The sequence below is a fragment of the Ambystoma mexicanum genome, chromosome 7p (assembly GCF_040938575.1).
Source record: "Ambystoma mexicanum isolate Mex_15411 chromosome 7p, UKY_AmexF1_1, whole genome shotgun sequence".
Classification (NCBI taxonomy): domain Eukaryota; kingdom Metazoa; phylum Chordata; class Amphibia; order Caudata; family Ambystomatidae; genus Ambystoma; species Ambystoma mexicanum.
The window spans coordinates 144,535,264-144,561,995 of NC_090939.1; the positions used below are offsets into that span (position 1 = coordinate 144,535,264).

Sequence of the window (26,732 nt, forward strand, 5' to 3'; positions counted from 1 at the left end):
GTATCTTAGATTAGCCAGGCAGGCGTTAGAAACCCACCTCATGGGGAAAGCAGCATACTCACTACTCATGACTAAACAATTTTACTATACTAGTGGTAATAAGCCCAATAAGATACTGATGGCGAAGCTCCAAAAGAAGTCCACTCGTAACCAGATAATTGCCCTGAAAGACAGGGATGGGCATAGGGTTACCACAGAAACTGTAGGTCATGGAGGAGTTGAAGAACGCCTCCGCTCCAAATGAGGGGGACCTCAGCCGTGTTAAGGATTTCCTTGGAGAAATCCAGCTCCCCAAGGATTCCAGAGGAGATGAGGCATTGGAGCGTCCCATCTAAGCCCAAGAAGTCCTATAGGCGATCCAGTCTTTCCACAGAGGGGGGAAGCCCGGGACCAGACGGCCTCACAAATTGGTTTTATAAAACATGCAGGGTTACTGACCCCACATCTCACTGATCTTTTTAATTCATTCCCTACCTCTGGTTTGGTAACCGACATTATGGCAGAGTGTAAAACTACCCTGCTGCTCAAGCCGGGGAAGGACCCGGAGGAGGGTTCCTCCTACTGCCCAATAGGTCTGCTCAATATGGACGCAAAGCTATACAGCAATATCATTGCGGCTTTGGTGGGGGAAGTTCTTCCACACATCATAGACGCAGACCAAATGGGGTTCATTAAAAACAGAGGGGCCCACAATAATATCAGGAGGGTAATTAATCTAATTTCCCTGGCCACGAAATCTTCTACCAGAATCTCGCTCATCTCCCTAGATGCACACCGTGCATTTAATAGCATGGCCTGGGATTTTTTGCAAGCTCGTCTGCCTCTATCTGGTTTTGGACAGAATATTAGCAGCCTAATCTTATCAAATTTTCAGATTCCCTCTACGGTGGTCCGGGTTAACGTGTTTGGCTCTCCCCAAATTCCTCTGCGTAGGGGAACAAGGCAGGGGTGTCCACTGTCGCCCCTGGTCTTCGCGTTGGCCATGGAGCCTCTGGCACATAGGATCCGGAACAGTCCCCACACATGGGATCAAACACAAAGTAGCGCTTTTAAGCGGACGATGTCATCTGTTTTCTACAGAACCCAAAACTGTTGCTGCCCTCCCTGATGGACCTGCTGGCCAAGTTCCACGAGGTCTCTGGTTTCCAAATCGACCACAAGAAATCAGTGGGCATGTCCATAGGGATTCCGAAAGAGGTTGAGCTAGAACTCCGGGCAGCCTTTCCCTTTGTATGGGCAGAGAAAGAATTCACATACCTGTGGGTAAAAATCACTAACACATACAGGGCTCTTCACAGGGCTACTATCCATCAGCTATGGAAGGAAACAATAAGCCACTCTGAAGAGCTGGGAGTCCCAAGAAGTATCGTGGCTCCGGCGGGTGGCTGCAATAAAAATGACAAATTTTGCCCAGACTCATATACGTTCCAGGCACTGCCAATTCCTATCTCCGACAAAGAGTTGACGAATCTGCAGGGGGCTGTTGGGCAGTAAATTTGAAAAGAGAAATGCCTGAGAATCCTGCGACAAACGCTCCTTAGGACAAAGGAATTAGGAGGACTGGGGGTTCCCTCTGTACACAGATATTACCGTGCAGCCCAGGTGGCCCCTATGCTGGTCTGGAGCTCAGGTCAAATCAAACCGAAATGGGTGGGGATGGAGCAGAGGGCATCTGGCATACCCTTAGCTAATGTGCCTTTCTTGAATAGACAGGCCAGGGTGGGCTTATTTGAATCTACACGCACAACACTAAGCATCTGGGACGGGGCCCGGTCACGGATGGGCACGCATAGGGATGAAAGCCAAGCTAGGCCCCCTAACATTGGTATTGCAGAATCCAGAGTTTACAACAGGCTGGGCACAGATGGGAACCGCAGGGTATTCTGAGACTTGGAGACCTATACAAGGAGGGTGCCCCCTTGACTTTACTAGAATACAAAGATAAATGCACCCTCTGGGAATCAGAGCGGTTCAGATACTGCCAGATCAGGCACTGGTTTTCCAACCAGAAGGTAAAACAGGCAGGTACACGTCCCCCGCCCAGAGGCATCGAAATCCAGCTAACAGAAGGGGTAACCACCCACAGGATCTCCTGGTGCTGTTCTGAATACAGCCCAGGGAGAAGACCAGCGGAACCGTGGGAGGCTGACGTGGGGGGAGAGATCCCACTAGACTCCTAGCAACACATATGGTGACTAATACAGTCAGAGCACCGCGTCGTGGAGAGTGGGTGTAGGGTTGATGCTGTAGAGGTCATACAGTTTCAGTGGCAACATGGCAGATGCCGGTCCACTGACAAGGCAAGAGGCAGGTGGAGATCGGTCATAAGTCGGGGCAAGGGCTGTGCTGGAAAGGCTGAAGAGCATGTTGCACAATTGGGATGTGATCCCCCCCAGTTGGCACAAAAGATGGAGGTGGGGGCTGCCCAGGAACATCAATTACAAAGGGTAGCGCAGGAAAGGGACAAGGGAAATAGTGCTGAATTACAAGCAAAGCACAAATATATCACAAAGGGGATGGAGGTACAGAGTGATCAGAGATGCTCAGATTTTGAATTAATGCTTTCGAAATGTTCATGAGGCGCACAATATGGCAGTTACTGCCAGACGAGATAAGGAGGGTGGTGGAAGGGAATGTGGAGGAAAAGTTAAGATCTTTCCGGGGGTGGGCAGACATTCTGAATGCAGCTGATGACGCATGGCTGAGAATGAAAAAAGCAGTGTCAATGAAGGAGGGGGAGGAGAGAGGACACACAGAGGAGCAGGAATGTGAGGTGCCAGCACCAGTGTCTGTGGGGGTTGGGGTGGATGACGCACAATGCTGTGGGGCTGGCTCTACGTATTTCCGAGAAAGGGTAGAAAGTGGGGAAAGACACGGGCTGACTGGGTACCGGAGGAGGGAACTGTGTGCAACAGAGGGGAGGGAGGACATTTTGGAAAAAAGAGATGCAATGACTGATTTGTCAAACGGGGTCCTGTCAGAATGGGGGGAGGCATGTCCAGACAAAGTGGCAATAAATGAACTGTTCAGAGGGACGGGTGACTGTGGAGTGTGCACCTTAGACAAGGAAGTGAACAAGATGCAAGTGAAAGGTATCGTGTCGAGCGAATACATGTCAGAATGTCAAATCACAACAGGACGCTTTCAGGGCATGTACACCAGAGAAGGACATTGACAGGCCCACATATGAAGTAAGTGGTCAGTGTCAGCGTGACTTAATAGTGTTTGGGGGGGGAAGAGCACAGCATGGTGAAGCACAATCAGTGGTGCTGGCTCTGGGAAGAAAGATGATAACTGCATCTGAGCGAGAGTGGCCCTTGGCACCTGACAATGATCCACAGCCACAGCTAAGGGCATCCATAGAAGATGAGGCGTGTCATGCGATGGAGGGGCCACAGCCTGAAGTGGTGGAGCTTATCCTACAGAAGAGCAAGAAGCAGGATCAAAGGAAATGTGAGTGCCTCCTGGCCATTTGGAAAGCGGAGGATGAACTAATGATTCAGCCTCTCAATGCAGAGAAAGGGCAAGACAATGCATTTCAGTGCCCGACAGAGATGGCTTGGTGGCCCATGGCTAAGGAAGGCTGGCAGGAGCACATGGATATTTGTGTGGCTCAGTGGAAGGAAACACAGAAAGAGGTGCCAAAGAAGGAGCAGTTCAAACAGATGGATGTGAAAGACACACAGAGGGAAGAGTGGCTGTCATTTGTTCTCCATGGACTGCTGAGAGAGTTTTCAGCGGCCAGGTATTCAACATGCAACATGCTACTGGGGAAAAATATGACAAGCACTGACGTGCTGCTGCTGACACCGACTGCGGGTGCACCTAGGGATTGGGAAGTACTGGAGGATTACTATATAGTGGAAGGTAAGGAAGAGATCTGCTTTGACTTGGACAGTGCAAACAATGACATACATATGAATGGGGTGTTGCCGAATGTGAGAGTAACAGGGATGTTCAGAGTTCGAAAGGGCGGGACATGCAAAAAAGCCCGTTTTTGGTGTTTTAGATGCACCCTAGATTCTGGCTGATGCTAATAGGCGGGGTTGTTTATGCAATACAGTACAGTGAATGGCTTTAAATGAGTAAAGACGTAAATAAGCTGTCAGTTTGCTAATTTTTTTTATTTTCTTGCTTCCTTATTGAGTAATACGTTTTAGGTGGTACATGACAACCCAGCGTTTGTGCGCTCTCAACAGACCATTCGGACCACTGTTGGCTCAGATGCGGCCAACTAGGGGACTTCTTTCTCATGTGGTGACGGTGTCCAGTAATACAAACAAACATACTGGGAGGAAATTAAGTCAAGAATCAGGGACATTACTGTCTTTGAACTAACCCCCATTCACCCCCCCCCCCCAACATGTGTCTTGTTGTTAGGGGGAGTCCCTGAAGACGGCATATAGCCAGTTTCAGGCCCCAGGGCAGATCTGATTACACAACTGTTACAGGCAGCAAAACTAAACAGGGCGCGGTTCTGGAAGACTCAGGGGGAGCCGCCGGCACATATTGGTGGATCAACGTTTGGGACATCTTTGCAATGGAAAAAATAACAGCATACATAACTGGAAGATGGTACGTTTTTCTCACACCAGGGCTCCATTCCTTGACTTTGTACATGAAAGGGAACAGATGTTCTTCCGCCCGCAAATTATGAGACACTTGTTGCAGTGATGATCAACCAGAGGGAAGGGGGCGCACCTTTCGGGTCTGGCCGGGGTGGGGTGGGGGTTCAGCTGGGATGGGCAGGAACATTGCTCTCTTAATTAGTATATGGACGAAAAAGTGCTCCTATTTATCTATGGAAAAACCGTGCAGACTGCTGGAGCAAATTCAAAATCCAGTTATCAGCTGCAATTGCTTTCTCCAGCATATCGAGACCTGCCTGCCAAGACTCCAGAAAAGGCATTCAACACAGATTTGCTAGGGTCAACTGGAAAGTCAAAGATCAACTAGACCACCAGGATACGATAAATCACAATAAAAAGTTGATGAACAGAAGCCAAAAGTAGTTTCTGGATAAAATAACTCATCCCGTAAAAAGGATTTAAGAGCTATCAGTGAATATAGTGTTACACATTTCCCATCACACATAATAATCAGGCTATTTACAAATTATGCTTGAAGTACTGTGAGGGGTCAGAAAGGAGAGACAGACACAAAGTTGTAATATTTTCATTATCAGACTCTATTAAAATAAAAAGGTTGGATAAAGGCCTCTCTGTCCCTATCCTAAAAAGAGTTTCCCTACCTAGAAAACTAAAACAAAAAGATCAGTCTATGTCTCATTGGCAAAACATATAAACTGTCCTTGTGGCCAAAACATACTACTATGACCCCGCACACTAGAAATCAACTAAGAGTGTAAGGGCATTTCTCCGACTTGATTAAGGCAAAAAGTGTTCACAATTAAAGCAAGTAGATAAATCCAACAAAAATGTTTTTTTCCACAGGGAAATCCATGGATCCAGAGGGTGGTTCCCTTCCCCTGGATTATTTAGGAAGGATGGCAAAGGTGTCTCTCAAACAAAAGTTTCTTAAAGATGGCAAACGTGCCTAACTTCTTTGATACCTTATTGACTACCTGGTGTACTTGACCATCAGGAATCCTCCTGTGAGCTCTTCAGGTCTTTGCTTATAGCCTTTTGCCAGGTATTGTTGATTTCAACAGGAAAAGGTCTTTGTTCAATTTCACAACTTCAACTTGCCTGTTATCTCAGAGTATCTTGTATGCTTGTTTTACCATGTGTTTTGCAAAGCAAGTTTCTTTCTGTGATTTTTAGTGGACTTCCTGATATACTCCCCTGCCAGGAATCCTTTAGTAGGTTCTTCAGATCTCCTGGTATACTCTCCTGCCAGGTATCATCTCACAATTTTAACATGCTAATATAACTACAAAGGTTATATGTGATTGTACTGACAGAAGATTCAGAGTGGTACATTTTATCGTGAGCACAATACTGAATTTTCTCTTTTCAATGTATTTTTATTTGGGGGTTTCCACCCCCCTAAACCCCATGATTTTCTATCCTTGTAATGCCACTCCAACCACTTCCCAACCCATTTCAACCCCTTACCCCACTACCCTATGTTTAACATTTTCGGTATTATGGTTTTCGGTGAAATGTACCACTCTGACAATTTTCCAGTAAATTGACTGGGCACCAACTTCAAATTGCCTGGTGTTTTGACTGTGAGGGATTCCCTTCATCTGGTTTTTAGATCCCCTCTGAATACTCTCCTGCCAGTTATCTTGCTACAATGTCTTATTCTTCTGTCTATTTCGAATGGATTTCCTGATGTTCTCCCCTGTCAGGAATCCCCTTCTGGGGTCTTGCAGATCCCCTGGTATGCTTCTCTGTCAGGTCCCCACTGCCCCAAAATGTTCACTGGCTGATGTGCTCCTTTCACCACGACTTCTCGGAGTTCATGGTTTTCTAGTATAGCACAGTTGTATTATTTCAGTGTGCCTATACTTCTTTGGCTTGAGGTACTACTTGTTCCAACTTTCCCCACATTGATATCTCATACATGGGGACTTGTTAAAGTTCTTTCTTTTCACTTTATTTGCTCGTTATTCACATATTCTTATCTAATTACATGCCTGTCGGTACACCATGCGGTCCCCAATGGCTCTGGGCAGATTCACCAGTGTCTAGCAGCATCCCCGACCCAAGGAACGTTGCATCAGTGAAGCTTCCTCTCTCGGACAGCGTTTCTCACTCTGTAGACCTTCTTCCAGCTCTCCCAACAGCTCTGCGTACACATCTGCCAGCAGGACTCTTGCTTCTCAGCACAACAGCATTCCCGGTAGCTCTGCTGCCTCTCTGACAGTTTTCCCACAGTGCCTGCTGCGTTTCTTGGCCTCACGCCACGCCGCTTGCGAGTGGCTGTCTGAAGTGCCTGACTTCTCCAGGACATGCCGTTTCCATACTGCTGCCGCCTTTTGTGGTTCTGATTCCTTCTTCTACGGTTCTCTTTCCCTGAATGCGAATGCAGACACATTTCTAAAAGTCCCTTGCACCCAGACGTCATTACAACAATTAGTCTGCTTGTTTGGCTTCGTGTTTCCTTCAATCCACATTAACTCCTTCCTCTTCCTCATCTCAGTACTTCAGATTTTATGGGACTGGAGTTGATAAGATTTCTGGGACTTCTAAAGGGAATTTGTTTTGGATTTTTGATTAGAACAAAAACATTCGAGACAGGAGATGTTAGGTAGGGGTTATGTGTATATGAGGTATGAATGGTATTCTGCCTAGGGTGTTTTGAAGGAAGGTGTTTGGGGGTTTTACAAAGGAAGGGATTTGTATAGTGACAACAAGCCATCAAGAATTTAGGAATGATGAGGTCTTCTCTGGGAAGCGCAGAATACCGCGTCCGAACTGAGGGGGTCACCACCTTCCTCCGACAACCATCTCCTGCTACATGATCCTACCCCGGGTCAGGCTCAGGTAGTGGCTACCATTCTCTGGCCACGTGGGAGGAGATCCTTGCTGGGGACTCAGTGATGACGCTACAGGATTCATCACAGTACTTTCCAGAGTACTCCAATTGCAGCAATGTAAAAAAAATGAAGGAAAATCTGTTCTTAGAGTTGAACACAAAAAAAAGGGAAACAATGAGTATATGCGCAGTATTATTTCTGTGAGCAACATGACAGGTATTGCACGTTCCAAAAAACTCTCAATGGGACTTGTTGCAAATACTACATCATTTTGCATAGTTTAAAGCAATAAATCACAATCAGAATGAGAATAAGGTACATATTTATGGCAATCCCAATTGACCAACACAGTCATGATACCACATGCTGTGGTAAGTCAGACCTAGGAGACAGAAAAGAGGACATGTTTCACCAAGATATTTTATTTAAGAAAATAAACAAAACCTCCTCTAAATCCTAACCCTATGATGCGTTTCCTAATCTACAAAACAACAAACGGGCGCTTGTCAAGAAGTGTTACAAATGACCTCAGTCTTCTGTCAAAACCTACAGCATCCTAACATCTGCCCTACCCCTATGAAAAGAAAAAGATAATTTAAGCTTTTTGCTTAGAATAGGATTACTCTCACCCTGAGGTCCAAATCGGTGGTGGCTGGTTTTCTGGCCACCACCAAAGTTTTTTCCAGCTCTTGGCCTTGCAATTCAAAAACAAATAAGTACATATTTTCAATGTTCTTTATGCAAAACAACTGCTGCCTTAGCCAGCCCAAAACAGTTTCTAGAGTATCCTCTCTTCAGAAATTTAGTGTACACAACAGGTTCCCCCAATCTGGGTAGGTCGATATTCACAAAACAAAACGGATTCATTATCCCTGGTCAGCTATATCTAGTTCTAGCCTCGTGTAGGCTATGGACCTACTTAGCCCAACTTTGGTTTTTGCTTCACTTATCACCTGTCACAACTTGGGTTTTGTTAGAAAGCACGCTGAAAATCAAGGAAAGTGGTACGTGGTTATTCATTTGATTTTCTCAACGGTTACTTATTAGTAATCCAACCTTTTGTTGGTAGGGCAGTGGTTACCTCACCCCTGCACAGTGTCCCAGTTCTCCTATGGTGGTCCGCTACTTGTACGGTTCCAGCCCAGACTGTCCCGGTAAACAAGTCACGTGGTGGCGGCGTTCCTCTTAAGAGTTCACCCCTTTTCTCTTTGGCAGGCTCACCTGCTCCCTCGAGGGCAGCATTCCGCGTGGCAATCCCTGGTCTTCCGCTGTCACCTCTGCGTCCGTTCAAGTCAGCCCTTCGGTACCGTTTTTACCCCCGGTCGGCTAACAAGCACAGACGAACGTCTCTTCCGGCCCGTGACCTGCAGTCTCCTCCATCCCTCGTGGCATGACCTCCGCCTCCTTGCGGGCCTCTTCCTCCTTTTAAAGAAAAAGAGAGCCAATTAATTAAACCAACTCTGTACCTTTGCTCACACCCGACAGTCCTTCACTCTCGTAACCGTCGCACACACCCAGATGAACTCCTTCCTGTCCTGTGTGCTGCAGACTGTGCTCCCTCGGCTTTCTCCGTCACCTCCTCCCACACCCTCCCAGCCAAGCTTTGACATTTGGGCAGGGTATCTGCTCTTGACAAGAAATCCGCTTGAGTCAGCCGTTTACCCAGCCGGTGGACAGTAATAAAGGTGAAAGTCTGCAGTGCCAGACACCACCTCAGGATTCTGGGTTACAGTCCTTATTCCTTGACATCCAGACCAAAGTTCCATGATCCGTTACCAGGGTAAATTTGCACCCCAGGAGGTAATACCTCAGCGACTCAATGGCCCACTTAACCGCTAGACACTGCTTCTAAATAGTGACATAGGCCCTTTTGCGGGTCAACAGTTTGCTGCTGATAAACAGAATCATATGTTTTCCTTCACTGTGGTTCTGAAAGAGCTCTGCACCAATCCCTACTCCAGAAGCATCCGTATGCAAGAAGAAAGGCACTGAATAATCCGGACAGTGTAACACTGCATGTTCAGCAAAGGCCTTCTTCAGATATCTGAATGCCTGTTCGGCCTCTTATTGATCATCCCTGGCCTTGGCAGTCCAGGTCGACTGTAGGCAATCTGTCAACGGGGCTGCCAATGTTGAAAAGTGCAGTATGAACCTTCTATAGTAGCCTAGGAAACCCTGATTTTTCGGGCATTGTCCAGGAACGGAAGGCGATCAATAGCCTCCAACTTGTCCTGTTGAGGCTGAATCGTGCCCTGACCAACATAGTATCCTAGATACTTAGTATAGGCGAAGGCTATAGAAGTCTTCTTGGGATTGATGTTGAGACCAGCAGGCTCCAAAGACGGAAACACGGCCTACAGATGCTGCAGATGGGAGCTCCCGGAAGTGCTATAGATAATGATGTCATGGAGGTAAGCTCCTGTGTACTCTTCGTGTCCCCTCAGGAGGGAGTTCATGAGACATTGAAAAAATGCGGGTGCTCCATGGAGGCCAAACAGCAGCACTGTAAACTGATACAGCCCTTAAGGGGTCACAAAGGCTGTCTTTTCTCTCTCCGGAGTTGGATTTGTCAATACCCTTTAGATAAATCGATGGTGGTGAGGTACACTGCTTTCCTGACCCTTTCCAGTAGGTCGTCAATCCGGGGCATCAGGTAGGCATCAAACTTTGAGACCTTGTTTAGTGTACGGACATCCACACAGAATCGTATGCTCCCATCTGGTTTAGGCACCAACACTATGGGGGAACACCCCTGGCTATGCGAAGGTTCTATGACTCCCATGGACAACATGGATTGTGTTTCCTGGTTCCCTGCTTGCATCCTGGCTTCCGGAATTCTATAGGGTCGTACCCAGACGGTGGTACCCGGAGTGGTATTTATCTCGTGATAGGCTTTCGTAGTTCTTCCGGAACTCCTGGAGGAGCTGGTCAAGTTATTCTCTTTCTGGTTTTCTCAAGTCCAAACTATTATCTTGAGGTTCCGTACCGATTAGAGCTATCGCCGGGATTTGCTCCACCCATTTCTTGAGTAAGTTGATGTGATAGGTTTGCACTGGGAATCACCTTCTTGCCGGACCTTGTATGTAACCGGCCCCAGTACTTGCTCTATCGTATATGGGCCCCTCCAAGCCACCAACATTTTGTTCTCCGAGGATGGAATCAGCAACATTACCTTTTCCCCCCACCTAAAAAAACTGTGCATCCTGGCTCATCAGGCATAAAGGGTCTGCTGGACCTGGTGTGCTTGTTGCAAACGTGTGTGTAGCTTTGATACCCTTTCTGTCAACTTCGTGGCATATTCAGTCAGTCAAGGATATCTCTTGCTGGGGCTTTTCCTCCCATTCTTCCTTCAGGATATCTAAGAGGGACATCACTTGTCAGCCAAACAATAGCTCAAAGGGGGCGATCCCCGTTGATGACTGTGGCTTATTTATGAGCATCCATGGTACCGTTCAATCCCAGTCCATGATGGTGGGCGTCATCGTTTTCCTCAACATATGTTTGATCGTTCGAAATACTGTTCTACCAAACCATAAGTTTGTGGATGGTGGACCAAGATTTTTAAATGCTCTATGTGGAGGGTTTGACATATCTGCTGACATATCTGCTTCAGTATAGGGGACAAGAAGTTAGTTACTCAGTCTGTGATATCCTTGGGAATTCCCACCCGGGCAATAAAAGGCATTAGGGTGTCGCAAACCTGTTGCGTTGTAATGCGCCTTAGGGGAAATGCTTCCGGTTATATGGTAGCATAGTCCACAATTACCAATAAATATTTATGCCCTCTACTGGAGGGATTAAATGGCCCCACAATGTCCATTTCTAAATCGTTGGAAGGGTACGGTAATTAGATGCATTGTCTGCAGCTGAGCTTTAGGGATGTTGGCTCTGTTCTTTTTCCGACACTCATCACATTGCTGACAGAAACCTCTGCGAGACCCGTGCCAGGACTTTCTGTAATGTTTTCTCGGCTCCCAAGTGGTCCTCTCCCACTTGCACATGAGCGACTTCCAATACCACAGACCGAAACATGCTAGGCACCAATAGCTGTTTAAGGGGTTCTTCCACGGGTTGCTGAACCACCCGAGAGTATAGACCCTTCTCGTGTGCGGCCCTTGACCTCTGTTCCCTTTGCTCCCCCGCGACTCAGGCATTTCTTAAAGTGGGTCTAACTTTTGCACCAACCGGTCACTGTCCCCTTCCAATCTACAGCGACAGGCATCATAACCTGTTCCTGCCACTTTTTCTGCAGGGCCCGTTTCTCTGCCCTACTCTTGGATTTGCATCCGGCCAGAGGCATGATTTCTTCTGCCTGGAAGGGAGCGCTAGCCAACCAACTTTCTTCGATGCTCTGCATGAGTTAAGGCATTAGCGCCACATCCGACCCCACCACTAGAGGTTCCGGTAGCACCGCAGCCTTGACTTTCAAGTTCTCCACAGCCAACTTCACCCTGATATCTTGGGTCGGATACACTTTCACATCACCATGCACACAACATATCAGTATACGGCCTCCCTGTTTCTTCCCCCCACCTACCAGTTGTGCGCTGAGTGCCATTTGCAGGCTTCTGGAGTCCAGCAGGGCTCTCGTGGGGATTCTTTCCACTTCAGCCTCACAGACATAGGGGTACTGTGGTCAGGTGTGCGGGCCTCGTTCTCCATGGTAGGTCCCAGCCCATTGTGCATCAAATAGCCCAATATCCATGGGCTCAATTGTATTCTTTTTGGCAATGCCAAGCTATATGGCCCCGTTCTCTGCATTCGTAACATTGTGGGCTCTGTGGAGGTAACATTCGTCCGGCCCAGTATTCCCCCTTCAGTCTCTGGTTTCTGGGGTACCGTGGTCATTTTTCCTCCTCGGCCCAGTCGATTAGGATGGTTGGAGGGCACTCCCACCATTATATTAGTTGAAACATACGTCAGCACTCTTGCCTGCCAGGCCTTCTGGTATTCTGAGGCTACATTGACGGCCTCCGTCAGGCTCGGACGGTGATGTTGTTTCACCCACCTTTGTACTCGGGTGAACAAGGCTTCCATGAACTTTTCTAATATGCTTCCAGCAACCATTTTGTGGGTAGTGGCATTGGTCTGCTGACTTCCCGGTGTCCTAGATCTCCTATGGTGGTCCGCTACTTGTACGGTTCTGGCCCAGACTGTCTCGTGATGAACAACTCCTGCGGTGGTGGCGTTCCGCTAAGAGTTCACCGCCTTTCTCCGCACCAACCGCTTTTCTCTTCAGCAGGCTCACCTGCTCCCTCGTGGCCGGTGTTCCGTGTGGCATTCCCTATCTTCTGCCATCTGCGTCCATTTATATCAGCTATCCGGTACAGTGTTTTCCCCAGGCCGGCTAATAAGCCCAGACGAATGCCTATTCCGGCACGTGACCCGCAGTCTCCTCCGTCCCTCATGGCACGACCTCCCCCTACTGGCAGCCTCTTCCTCTTTAAAAAAAAAAAACGAGCCAATTCATTAACCCAAATCCGCCTCTCTCTGCATCCATACCCTCGCTCACACCCGATATTCACTCTTGTAACCATTGTGCACACCTGGATTAACCCCTTCTTGTCCCATGTGCCGCAGACTGTGCTCTCGCGGCTTTCACGTGTCACCTCCTCGCATCACCCACCTGGGGTCTTCGGACTCCTAATTCCACTTGGGCTACAGCCTGCTTAGCCCTTCTATGGTTGTGGTGTCTCTCACAACTTCTGGGGTCTTTGGATTATCTGCCAGGTGTTGGGCTAGGATAATCCTGCGCGCAGCCAGTCTCCCATGAAAAAACAACTTGGCCCCTGGATGGTGCCCCGGGGGTGTGAATCGCAATCACCCCCTTGGTGGGGGTGCGTACATAGCCGATAACAGCACTAAGCCCTTGCTGAGCCCCGCCGTTTTTAGCCATGTACACCTACACAATTCACGACTCCCAATGCAGGAGTGATAGCTCTATTCACAGACATCAGGCAACATACTAAACTTCCATTTCAGGATTTATCACAGAGTGTGTTGCCATCAGCGATGTCATGGATGACATCTTTTGTGATGTCAGACGTGGCATCATGAATGGTGTGGTGGCTGAACCTGAACTAGCAAATATTGGGGGTTTTGTAATCCTGCATTGCAACCATAGCAATCCATTAACAAAATGTTTACAGATTTTTCATAGGCTTTTGCAATGGTAATTTAATCCTAATGTCCCTTTAACAAAGTTTTCACTGATTATAAACAAACATTTAATCTAAATTAAATTAAAGCAAAACAGCATAGATGCAGTTACGGAGAACACATAATGCCTCTTCTATGTGCATAATTGAACTCATTAACATACAACATGGTGAGAACAAACAAAATGCTCTTTTGTTTATGAATGGCCTCTGCCCAAGTAATTCCAGATGTTTCACAGCACAATCCCAGTGTCACAGCAACGACAAAAGCCAAGACATGCACAAGCAATCAAGCTTACCAGTAATAGTTTGTGTAGTCCTGGATACCATAGAAACTGAAATCAGGTCTCTCGAAATGGAGTCTGTAAAATGATGAAAATATTGGTTTTGAGAAAAAAGATTTACATAATACAACATTCAACTCATAATCAGATACACTAAGGAAAGCTGGCTACTAGAGTGCAGTACGTCCTGGCAAAATTTTAAAAAAGGACACACCATGCTATTGTGTATATTGTGAGAAACTTTATTCTCACTCCTAAACCCCCTGTAACCTCTTCTCAGGTGACCAGGGAAAAGCCATTGCTCCCGGATTCTGACCCTGGGGGTGGAGAAGTGAGGGAGTATCACCTGTGTGGAGGGTCCTTGGGGAGTGGGGTGCACAAGTGAGACATGGTATCCCCTTTACCTATTGACAGCCTAACGTTTCCCAGACCTTTATAGGCCATTGTAAACCAGCTCCTCATGTGATATTTGACAGTACTTAACGAGGAAGCGGCAACTAAGAGTAATGAACACTATTCAATGTCCCCACTTTAGTACTGGGACGAGGAAGATGCCTGAAAAGTGTTGTGAAGGTAAGGCATGTCCCCTTAAGCATAGTCACGCAAGCTCAATTGAGAAAGCCCCCCTGCAAACAGTTAAAGGGTTGCAGGTGTATAACATGTATAACATGGGCGGCAGAGAACACCACAGAGAGCAATAGGGTCGACTTTGTGGGGAAGACCAGCATGTTTGAGAGGAGGCGAGCCATTATAGGGAACTGCTGTGAGTCGGTCTGCCATTTGTAGAACGCTAAGACACTGGTGACTGCAGACAGATGGTTTCATGAAGAGTAGCGTGGGAGCTGGGACTCCTTGGGGCAGACTGAAGGCAGAGAAGGGAGCCTTGTGGAAAGGCCGTCCCTTTCAACTAAAGTGCCCGTTCTCCTGTGTTGGTGAGCAGACATGATTTCCAAGGGGCAGAAGTTGGACCCCTAACATCAGAAGCAGACGTTTGTGTGCTCCGCGTTGCTATGAAAGTTATTGTTGGGACTGGCGAGTTTCTGGCAGATGAGAAACCTATCATGCGCGGAAGGAAGGTTACCCTCAGACACACCGCTTTACATAACACTCATACCCCCGGGGACTCCCCGACACATAACACAGCTAGACTCCCTAAGTCACAGTCAGCCTCTCATAAGGTCACGCTACCTGTGGTGCGAGGGAAGCGTCATCAGCTCCAAAGCTCCGTCAGAGGGCAACTTGTTTGTTCCCTCGTTTCCAGTGGCAACTGCTATGGAGATTGCGAGCGGGCTGGAGCAGCCGACCGCAACCACTTCCTGGTTCCGGGCCGACTTCCCGGTCACGTGCACTGAGCTCCGCTCACGTGATCGGGAGTCGGCAGACATAAAAACCGTGCAATTTGAATCATTCGCCGCTTCACAGCTGTTTTCACGACACTGTTCGGCGTTCTCGATTCACGTCTTGGATTCATTGTAAACAGACCTCAAGCTCCTTGGATTTGTAGTTTTGGTTTCTGCTCGGATTCACAGACTTTTTGGATTTTGGCTAACGGTTAACGGATTGTTTCGGATTACCCTTCTCTGCTTTGTCACTTACTCATCTGTCTTCGAGGTTCCTTGAACTGCTACGGTGCCTACAAGTAATCCACGAGTACCACAGTGCCACGAATACTTACTGGATCATCAGGTGTGTAGCCAGCGCTGAGTTGCTGGCGCCTGGCTTTATGGATTGCTGACGCTTCCTTGCACCACAGCCTCAGAGTTCCTAGCGCCTTTCCATTAAACTTATGTAAGCCCCTTTTCAATACAGTTACATTGTTTACAGTACTGTGCTTGTTTGTGCCAATACCTGAATTCATTCTAACAGCTCTGGGGTCCTCGGCGGCGTCTGATCCTGTGAAACCACCACCTGTGACCTCAAGGCTCGCACAGGGAGTAGTTTTCTCTCTCCCTGTGTCGAACTTGGGGACAGAGGACCATATATTCTTCACGACGCGTCAAGTCAAGACAAAACCTGATATAACTTGGTACGCAACATGAGCAGGAACATTTCCATTGTTGAAGTTTGAGAAGGAATACTTTGTATCGGAGTGGTCGCATGTCTCAGAACGTTTTTGAAATTCTCTGGTTGCTGAAAACTTTACACTGAAGAAAAATAAATGCATATTGAATGTCGAACTGAATGGAAAGTAAGCAATATAAAGGCAAATTGAATTTCAAACTGAATGGAAACTTAAAAATTAAACAACATGAATGCATATTGCACGCTGAATTAAACAAAACCCTGAAGTTAAGCATATTAAATGCGGTGTGGTATTAAACGTTATGGGCCAAGCAAATAAAAATAACAGCCAAGGTGCCCATATGAAAACAAATTATGGAAAAGGGTGCAAGTGTGACAGTCATAAGCAGGTGGGGTGCGAACAAAAAAACCTGCAAAGTGAACTTTGAGTGACATCAGTGCAGCAAGGCCAAAGACTGACGACAGTGGGCGGCCAAGAGAAGCCAAAGGAGTGTACACATAAAGAGTAACTGAGTGAAGGTGACTTGTGCCCAGGAGCCAGTACTAAAGAACCCCAGAGATCCTGGTTGCGTGACCTTTGATGGGTGGACCGTTCGGTCTGACAACTGCGCCTAGACCAGTGAGCTCTGAATGGTGAAAACCAAGGTCATTGTGATGGTAAAGGTAAAGTCTTGAGGAAGGGAACCCTGAGCCTTGAGGAACTACACTTATTGTCTTGAGAACAGATCCTCAAGACCTATGTGTGTTTGAACTATGTGACTTGGAACTTAGGGAAGGGAACCCAGAGAATTGTTTGGAACTTTATCACCTTGAACTTGAGACAGGTAATCCTGAGACATTTGTGCAACTGTCTTACACTTGGGGTAGAGGAGCTGAAAGAGATTGGTGAGCTGAAGAAGGTCAGCAGAGACATCGAAAGTGTCATGTTAATGGAGAACTTACATGTCGAGTTCAAGATACTACTGCCTGCATGAAAGTAAGTACAGACCTCACGTGCAAGGGCGTTGCTCAAGGTAAAGCAGAAACAGGTGGGTTTTAGTGCATTACAAAAATTCAAAATCAGCAGAGAAGTAGAAGGTAGTTTTCAAAGAGTGAGTTGCGACTGTTGTTGAGAGACAGATTAATGCGTCATTCATGGCGTCGGCCCCTCCCCTGCCTCTATACCACAAGTAGAAGAGACACTATTCACTAAGACAACCCTACCAACCTTTTCCTGGAACAATAGAAGGGATGAATCTACAAACTGAAAAAGAAATTAACATGCTGAAGATGACGAGAGCAAGTGACATTGCTGCCAAACTGACACAAGATACAGCAGACGTGAAGCAAATGTGCAGTCACCATGAAGAAACGCAAACAGTAGGCACTTGCATTTACACATGAAGAATATTACCTGCACCATATAGACATGAGGAAAATAACCTAATCAATGTACTTGCTGTAAAGCAAGAAGAACGAAATACATAAAAAGCTTGCTAAACGTAGAAATGCAATGGTAACGAAGGGCGATTTGCCATTTTGAATACAATGCTAGAGTAAATGGGAAGCCTTGAAGAATTCTCAAAGCTGCAGGGAGATTTGGCTTGCTGAATTAGTGAAAAATACAGACCTATGCAGGCCAGACGATGGCTGCACAGCCCCTGGCAAAGTTACTGCGAAAGGGGAGGTTTAGATGGCTCCGAAGGTAACAAAAGTTAATAATTTCCAAGCATTAAGCTTATCTTTTATTTTTGCATTAGTTTTTTTTGCATTTATTTCAGTGCACAAAACCCTTGGGCATTTAGGTGCTAGTTACAGAAAGTGCACTGTAGAGATTAAAGTGCAGAGGAAACGTATGAGAGTTACAGTGTTTGCACATAGTAGAGGAGCCTCACCTCATGGCACGGGGGCTCCCTCAGGTGTGCAAACAAGCAATAGAGAAAATCAGTGGGTGTGCTTCATCTGGTAAAGCCACGCCTCATGGTACGGGGACTACTTCAGGTGAGCAGACAAGCAATATAGAAAATCAGTGTATGTGCATAACTAACACACAGGGATTTTACACAAATACACATTACCTCAAACAGCCGGGCACCTCTGCCTCTGTTGCCCCCGCGTGGGCCTAAAAAATGGGGTGCTTGTTGTTGTGGTTGCATGAGACCCCCTCCATAATTTCCCTGAAAACCTTGTGGATTGAAGTGTACTTGCTGTCTTTGGCGGCCTTGGCCTCTATTGCCCTGTCCCTGGGCACCGTTGTAGGTGGACCCATTGCTGGAATTGTTGGAGGAGGCAGAGCTGTTATTTCTCTGGTTCCTATATCCGCCTGGTGGATTAGCTAGATAAGCATTCCGTCTCGCCAATTTGGCCTCTGTTTGGGCAATTTTTACGTTATAGGCGAACCTGTACAAAAGTTGCCGATTATCAACAACAATCGGGAGAGCTAAAATCACAACTTCTTCGAAGAGGATATCCCAAAAAAATTGTCAAAGATACCCAAAAACGGGCAAGGAATATACCACGGACTACTACCTTGCAACAACATGGAAAACCCGTCCAAGGGACGTCTATTGTGGCAGTCCTAAGTTATTCTCCAATCTTTAACACTCTGAAAAGAGAAATTAAGAGACTGTGGCCTATCCTGAATACCGGCGAATTGGAATTGTCATTGCCCACCTTTGCGATCAAACGGAGAAGGAACATCCGGGACAGTCTGGTCCATACTTTGACAGACCCAAAGCGTGGTGGAAACGCTAACACTCTCTGGAATGTACCCACCGCGGTGGGACATACTCCTTGTGGGATGTGTAGCATGTGTAAACAGACAACAAGCAGTGTATCTATTGACATAGGGTGGAAGACACCCTGGATGCAGAATCATTTAACAAATTGCAATAGTCGAGGTGTCATCTACTTGATTAGTTGCCCGTGCAATTTAAAATATATTCGGATGACAACTCGCCCAATCAGAACACGCCTTATCGAACATAAGTCCTGTATAAGGACCAAAAAAATCACTGCGCCACTTGTGGTCCATTTTAATGCAGAACATCACACAGAGAATGATTTTAAATGGACAATTCTCGAGAAAGTATGGACAGCCCGCAGAGGGGGCAATTTTCATGATATACTTCTAAAGAAGGAACAACAGTGGATTTTTGGTCTGGACACAGACACGGGCTTAATGAAGAAATTCAGTGGAATACACTGGCCTTGATGAAGTAGGTGGAATACCACACTTCTATCCACCTTGTCTCTCTCCATTTTGCCCCATAAAATGGGTAATTTCTTTTTCCCCCCCTTTCCCCCGCCTCCTTGCCCTTGAGGAGTCTCCATATATCTAGCAACAAGTTGGGGCCATATATTTGCCGTTAAACCAGAATTTCGGGCTTCTACCCACTGTGTCTCCCTCCTTCCCCCCCCACCTAGCCTCCCTCACCCCCCCCAATCTTTGCATGAGGTTCCCCTCATGCATTAGATGGATTCTTACGGAATTTGAACATTGTGTGTAGGGAGAATTAATGAGTCTTTGACTGTTTGGGACATCTGTCACTTGAATACAGCATTGGTGCCAGTGGATTCACGTGAGAAACCTTATGAGAATCGGCTTTTCCCTTACGTGCTTCTTATCCTAGATATGGCCGCGGGTACACGCTATGTTTCCCGACCAAAAATGGACGCCGGGACATGTGATCCCACCGTGGTCTTCTATTGGCCGCTGACAAGACCATCCTTCGTTGTCAGTGTTTACATAAGACGCGGAGAAGTTCATCAGCGTCTATCGCGAGGAACACCATTAGCGTCTACCGCAAAGAAACGAAACGGAAGAAATCGTGAAGGGAAAACGAGAACTCAACAAGTAAAAATTACTGGGACATGCTAATCAGATTATGTGCATGTTCCCACTATAAAAGAAATGGAAATGGGTTCTTGGCGCCGCACTAATTCCCCTAAAAACATACGATCTGATTTTCCCAGCGGGTGCGGTTGCCTTGTTAAGCTGATACAAATGCACATAATGGGTTTCACCCGGGCACACGTGAATCCGAATAGGCTCATGCTGATGAACCCTAGGAAGCGAAAGGGTGTTAGTCCTTGTAATATGCTTGTTTAACATTTAAAACAAGATTGCACTATTGGGTGTGATGTGAGCAGTTAGGTCTAATAAGCGCACACGATGGGGCTGTGGGGGCATGACCAGGAGATCTAAATGAGTGGTCCACACTTGGTGAATGCACCGGCAATATGGTCTCTTCCACTTAACACAGATAAACATAAAACATGGAAGAAAAGATCCATTGCGATTAAGGCTCTGCAATCCCCTTTCTTGCAGGACCCCTTCAAAAGCATCACAAATAAGGTTGAAAGACTATAAGAAGCTCATCTCATCGAAGGGATGTTTATGAGTGGCGAGGTAAATAGATTTACAACTGTGGGGACAATACATTTCAGGACAAGGTGATGTGATACCTTGGGAGCACATACACAGATAATGCAACATGAGTGTTCTTATGTTGCAGATTAAGTACCATTTTAGGCGTCCCAACTTGACTATCTGAAAGTGGCAACACTGCTGAAACCGAGTGTGCCTCTTCTTCGCATATACAAACAGTTGGACAGGTATGATCTTGTCAGGTTAGACATGTCAGGCACTTAATGGTGATGGGGCAGGGTGAAGATAGCCTCTTTTTTAATGTCACAAATTGACTTGTTCAGTACATTGGAAAGCAAAATTATTTCATTCCATCAATAAGAGCCATTAAGAAATGCTGTATGCTTTTTCCCCATATATGAGAGAAGTAATTTTGACTTTCTCCCATATTATTCACAGAACATGTCGCAATCCTGCCCCTATGGGGCTTGCTGAATGGGTCAAAAGAAGCAATAATGGGTCCTGAAGAATATGATACACGCAAGACATCATTGAAACCGGTCGACCAGACATACAGATGTCACCTCATTTAGAGTGACACAAGTGGACTTATGCATTTTTAGACAAAAATTGTTTGAATCAATGTCACAGAATCTATGTTTTCTTTTATAGAGTTGTCATGTATTCCCGCACAGGAGAATGGTTCATGCACCTGTAAAAAAAGAGCTGAGCATAGAGTGCATGTTGTGCTGAGAATTTGTGCGACACTTATACTTTTACAAAATGTTTTAGAAATTTCTCCTGGATCAACCAGACACCCCTCACGGAGGGCAATTAAATTGTCAGAGTGTTTGACGCCGAGTCCCACGTGACCTGTCTGTTTCATCCAAGGGTGCAGCCGGGAAATGGCTTTCCCGTAACTACTTTGGTTTTAATTGTTTGGGCGAATGACCCATAGCTGTATGAAATTTGTATGTATAAAATTTATTGTGGAAGTTCATTGTGAAAAGGTTTTTCATTGTTTCGACATAGGGCAAGAATAGTCCCCATGCATTCCCTGCCGGTAGCCGGCACATTAGTGCTTTTGAGGGTCAGAAACATCATGCAGGGCTAGCATAGTGTACTCCCTGTAGGGAAAGAGTTAGGGTCGCATTAACTGCACAATATAATAAATAGCTCTGGTGAAGCTTTTGTTCCTTACTCTGTTTTGTGTATTATAACATCATCTGGTAAAGCCACGCCTTGTGGTACGGGTGCTACCTCAGGTGAGCAGACAAGCAATGGACAAAATCAGTGGGTGCGCATCATCTGGTAAAGCCACGCCTCGTGGTACGGGGGCTACCTCAGGTGAGCAGACAAGCAATATAGAAAATCAGTGAGTGTGCTTCATCTGGTAAAGCTGTGCCTCGTGGTACGGGGGCTACCTCAGATGAGCAGACAAGCAATATAGAAAATCAGTGGGTGTGCTTCACCTGGTAAAGCTGTGCCTCATGGTACAGGGCAGCTACATCAGCTGTGCAAGAATGGTTGAGCAAGATAAGTCTGTATTCCTGTGCTTAGGTTACCAATACGACATAGAAGCCCGCAGAACAGGCAGGCAACAGGGAAGAGTAAGTGCTAGTTGTGACTGGAGGCGAGTTAACAAGCGCAGCAAGATACTAGCAAATGCAAGCACAATGCAAATTACAGCGCAAGGTTGGTGGTAATTGTTAGAAGCAGTTACAATGCAAGGCAGGTAAAGCAAATCCAAGTTACAGTGCGAGGTAGTTGGAGCATATATAGAACGCAAATACTGCGTAAACCTCAGAAACAGGTACAATGCAGAGTACCACGTGAGGTTGGTGGCGCAAGTTAGATGTAGTTACAATGCAAGGCTGAAGATATGTAAAGATGCTGCTGTTACAACGCGTGGATGAACGGGCATGAGATATACAAATACATCGCAAGGCTGGAGGCAACTGGGAAAAACAGGGATATGTCAAGGGTGAGAGTGGACAATTGTGGAGGTAATTTCACAGTTTGGCACGTGAGGGTGGCTAGCGATCATGGCGAGCGGGAAGGGGGAACCACTGGAGCCTTTATCAGAGCCGTGCAGCAAGGATGGCAAAGTGTACACGGATGTGGTGGCAGTAACGGCAGAGGGAAAAGGCAGAGCATGTCGTTAGACCCACGGGAAAAGTGTTTCATGTGCAGCTAAGGCGAGTAGTTTTCAGAAAGGAGGCAGCAAAGACAAAGAAACGGTGTTGCCGACACCATAGCTGAACAAAAGTCTTGGTGCACTGGAGAAAGTCAAGGCACATACATCAGAAAGTAACTCGGTAGGCAGAAAGAGCGGAATTAAGGTCGGCTAGTGTCACGAAGTTCAGCAAACTGATGCGAAACAAAAAAGGTACCTTGGTAGAAAGAGGTGCCTCTTTCACCCGGACAGGCAGTAGGCATTACACGGGTGCCTTTGGAGGGGGACGCCGGCAAGCCTCCAGCTTGCGTCGTAGCAGAATATTCTTTTTCCCTCCAATAGGATGACACAAAGGCAGCCATAGAAGCCGCACTGGGGGTAGAGGGTCGTCATGGGCCGTCTCACTGCGATCTGGATGTTTGCAGGCAGAATCAGGGCGGTCTTCTTACAAAGGAGCAAGTGCTCCAAAGAATACATGTTACAAATAGGCATCAGCCTACTCCTGCACACGGTGTGCTGCAGGAGGGGCTTGGATACCTACCTCCTGGTGTTGGTGGGGGGAATTAGATTAGGTAAAAGAATAAACAACCTTTGAAACCCAGATGCCCATTAATTGGAAGCTTAATGCTGAAGAAACAATAGCTCGAACAAGTCTCCAGAGGTCAGAGAGGGTAAAGACAACCATATTAAAATGAGCTAAAATCCTAATAAAAGCCAGTTCCTTGATGTCATGCCACCTACCACTATTTTTGCTCATGTGCTGATGAACTGCCAAATGTTCCAGGTTGGTCAGCAAGATGCCAACTAATAACAAAAAAAAAAAACAATGCTGTGCCACCCTGTAACTGTTGTATTAGTCAATTACTTGTTGCTAAGATTATGTCTTTTTTGCCTTTATACATTTAGGGAGGGTCCAAGGTGGGGGCCATCAGATAGTTCTGTCCAATGAAAAGACTAATCCCTACCCATTGTATATGTAGAGAATTCCCCTAACCAATTGCCTGAACCTATAGGTTTTTACAACTAAGATTGTGGTATTGCATCGTTTATAACTCATTCTGAATTACAGCTTTTGAGAGCTTTGGGGACTTGGGTGTTTTTGCAGTCCCTGCTTTATATGGATTGTTAATAAAACTGTCCTTTGCCATTTACCTTGATTATTTCCGTTATTGGGTGCAGGACTTTCCGACCTGTCTGTTCAGCTAGCACTGAGACTTTCCAGGGCTCCCCTAATATGACAATACTGCAGACAGAATTTTTTTAAAGGGCTGGTGAAACGTGTGAACACAAAGACATCTTAATTTTCAGCCTTTCTAAAACCGATACCAAACATCATGACCCTAAAAACAGAAATACAAAATGCTTAAAAACAGTGGTCTTCCCTTTAGCTGTTAAAAAAGACGCGGGAAGGAAATGTGGGCTTTTAGAGGTTTTTAATAAAGTGCTCTGGGGTCAAGTCCTAAAAAAAAGTAGTGTGGGGACTCATTAAAGGTAATTGGATGCAACGTCGCCAGGAATGCACATATCAAGGTGAATTATGCACAATTGATTGAATTGGCTTTGCATAACCACCCATATTGCACAGGACGAATGGCATTTGCCTGTCATAAAATCAACACAAAAAAAAACCCAAGTGAGGATATTTTCTTCGAATAGTGTTTTTGGAAACGTTTAAAGGTGAGCATGTTTTAAACTCCAAAAACCATTACCAATGTTTTCCCTGGAACATGCACCACTGAAATGGGACATATCACCTTTAGTTGTTTGTTATTTATCATCGGGTAATATAATGCAGTGGTGAAGTGTCCACCCTGCGAACGTAAAGACCGTGGTTCGAGCCCCAAGGTTGGTGTAAATTCATAAATTCAAAGAAGACAATGTTTCTCATTTTTGCAGGGTGGGAATGAGTCTACACTCTTAAAAAGAAAAAAAAAAAAAAAAGTAGGGGAGTCCGTCCACCCGCGTGTATCCTCGACTTGAGCCCTGAATGGGACGTTTACGTAATTCTGGATTTGTGAGCTTGTGCTAGGCCGGGAGGATAGCTCAGGGGCAATGTGTTTCTATTGGAAGCAAGACAACATCGAGCAACAAAGGTTCAAATACCGGTCGCGCGCTTACAGACCGGTATTAAGCGTGTTATACAAGATTAAATCAATAATGCTCCTGCTCGTTTTCTTTAAGATCGGGGATGCGTGTGGATTTTGGTGTATTGCCATGGTAAAACAATAAATACTACTATAATATTAGTATTTGTTGTACATGAAAGACTGTGGTGATAACACAAAAGGCATGATTACTCCGTTAGTACTCCGGAATGACCCAATTAGAAGCTTGTTATTCCCCATTCAGAAGCCCCATTGGAGTTCATTTGGGAATAGCTGTATTACGCATGCGGAATACCAGCAGCAGCGTTACCGCCATCGTTTTGGGGCAGTAATACTGCCATGCACAAGCAGGATATGTTCTTGCTTATGGATGCATAGACTTTAATCTGGTGCACCGGTAACACCGCTGTGATCAGAAAACCCAGAAAGAGCCTTAAACATGCGTTCACAGAGGACATTGGCACAGGCTTCAACGGTGTAGTTGCAACATGTTTTGTGCGGTTGTAATAAAATTCATCACTTTTTCAAGAAATCTGATTCTGTATATGTTTATTTGCGCATGATGTAAATTGGTTTTCCAAAAACATAAATAAGGAACATAGGAATGTAATCAGAACGAACACACCAGAGAATCATTAACATTTTCAATTAAAAAAAAGACAATGGGCCTCATTACAAGTTAGCCGGTCTGGATTTAATGGTGCCAGTAAAACCGCACCGGCACCGTTTCCGGACCGGCTAACTGAGAGTTCTGTGGCCGGTGGTGTTACACCTGCCAGGTCTGCCCTGGCGGGCGTAACGCCACCGGCCGCAGACGGACATGGAAACACCGGCACCATTACCACATGGTGCCGGAGTTTCCACGGGAATGGGGAGTAACGGAATGCCGGCTCTGGAATTACCGGACCACCGGGGGTGTAATGCCCCAGTAATTCCAGCAATCCCGGAGTCAGTAATTCATTCCAAATTTGGAATTGGAATGAAGCCCAATATATTTGTTTATGAGTCATTATTATTTTGTCTGTTGCCTTTTCTATTCCTTTGAGATTTTATTTTCGGTCTGGAACCCTTTCAGATCCAATGCTTAAAAGTTGAGCTTGTTATGATTAAAATGAAAATGGTTAAAATGATCAAAAAAGGTCAGTGCAGCGCAGCACCACTCTGGACGAATGCCAATGTTAAGGTCAGTTGTACACCTATCAATGGACAATGTTGAGCTTTACTGTATTCTCTGAAATGTGTTGGCACTAAAGGTATGTTGATGCAATGGTGGTTGCACCTGACTCAAACAGTTAATGACAACAACAACAAAAAGATAATATATGATGGTCCCTTCTAATGAAGAAAGCAAGCAGCACGAATACAAGGGATAATACATCAGAAGACTAATGGGGTAATTCATACATTTCAGCGCAGAGGCAGCGCACGGGAGCAGCGCAGAGAGGGATCGTGCGCCAGCCGTGTGCGCTAAACAGCATTCTGGCGCACCGCGTATTCACGGAATTTCCAAGCCATATTGAGTGCTGGCGCAGAGAACATCCCGCAGCGCCAGTTACGCCCCCAAGAACGCCCCTTGAGCAAGGAAAAGCCATTGAAATCCCCAATGCAGCGCAAAGGCCCGCGCCAACCCTGGACCAGCTTATAGGTCCACTACACTGAAATCATGCGAGCGGGGAACGTGTATTTCGGGGGTGCGCTGGAATTATCACACGCAACAGGCCTTGTGACCACTTGTGTTGTGCCTTATGGTCGCTTAGAGACTACTGTAACATTGTGTAGTGCCTTATGGTCGCTTAGAGACCACTGTAACATTGTGTAGTGCCTTATGGTCGCGTAGAGACCACTGTGACCACTTGTGTTGCGCCTTATGGTCGCTTAGAGACTACTGTGACATTGCGTAGTGCCTTATGCTCGTTTAGAGACTACTGTAACATTGTGTAGTGCCTTATGGTCGCTTAGAGACCACTGTAACATTGTGTAGTGCCTTATGGTCGCGTAGAGACCACTGTGACCACTTGTGTTGTGCCTTATGGTCGCTTAGAGACCACTGTGACAACATTGTGTAGTGCCTTATGGTCGCTTAGAGACTACTGTGACATTGTGTAGTGCCTTATGGTCGCTTAGAGACTACTGTGACATTGTGTAATCCCTTATGGTCGCCTAGAGTACACTGCGTATTAGTACTGGGTATC

At 46.2% G+C, this 26,732-nt stretch overlaps 1 protein-coding gene across 1 annotated transcript in view; it reads right to left on the reverse strand.

Annotated features, from left to right (window-relative positions):
- The window catches only part of LOC138525759 (uncharacterized), an 815,930-nt gene that overhangs the window by 517,441 nt on the left and 271,757 nt on the right, over positions 1-26,732 (reverse strand). The window contains exon 5 of the mRNA XM_069635930.1: positions 13,905-13,967. Within this exon, the coding sequence (XP_069492031.1) occupies positions 13,905-13,967 (63 nt within the window). The remainder of the gene's footprint in view (positions 1-13,904; positions 13,968-26,732) is intronic.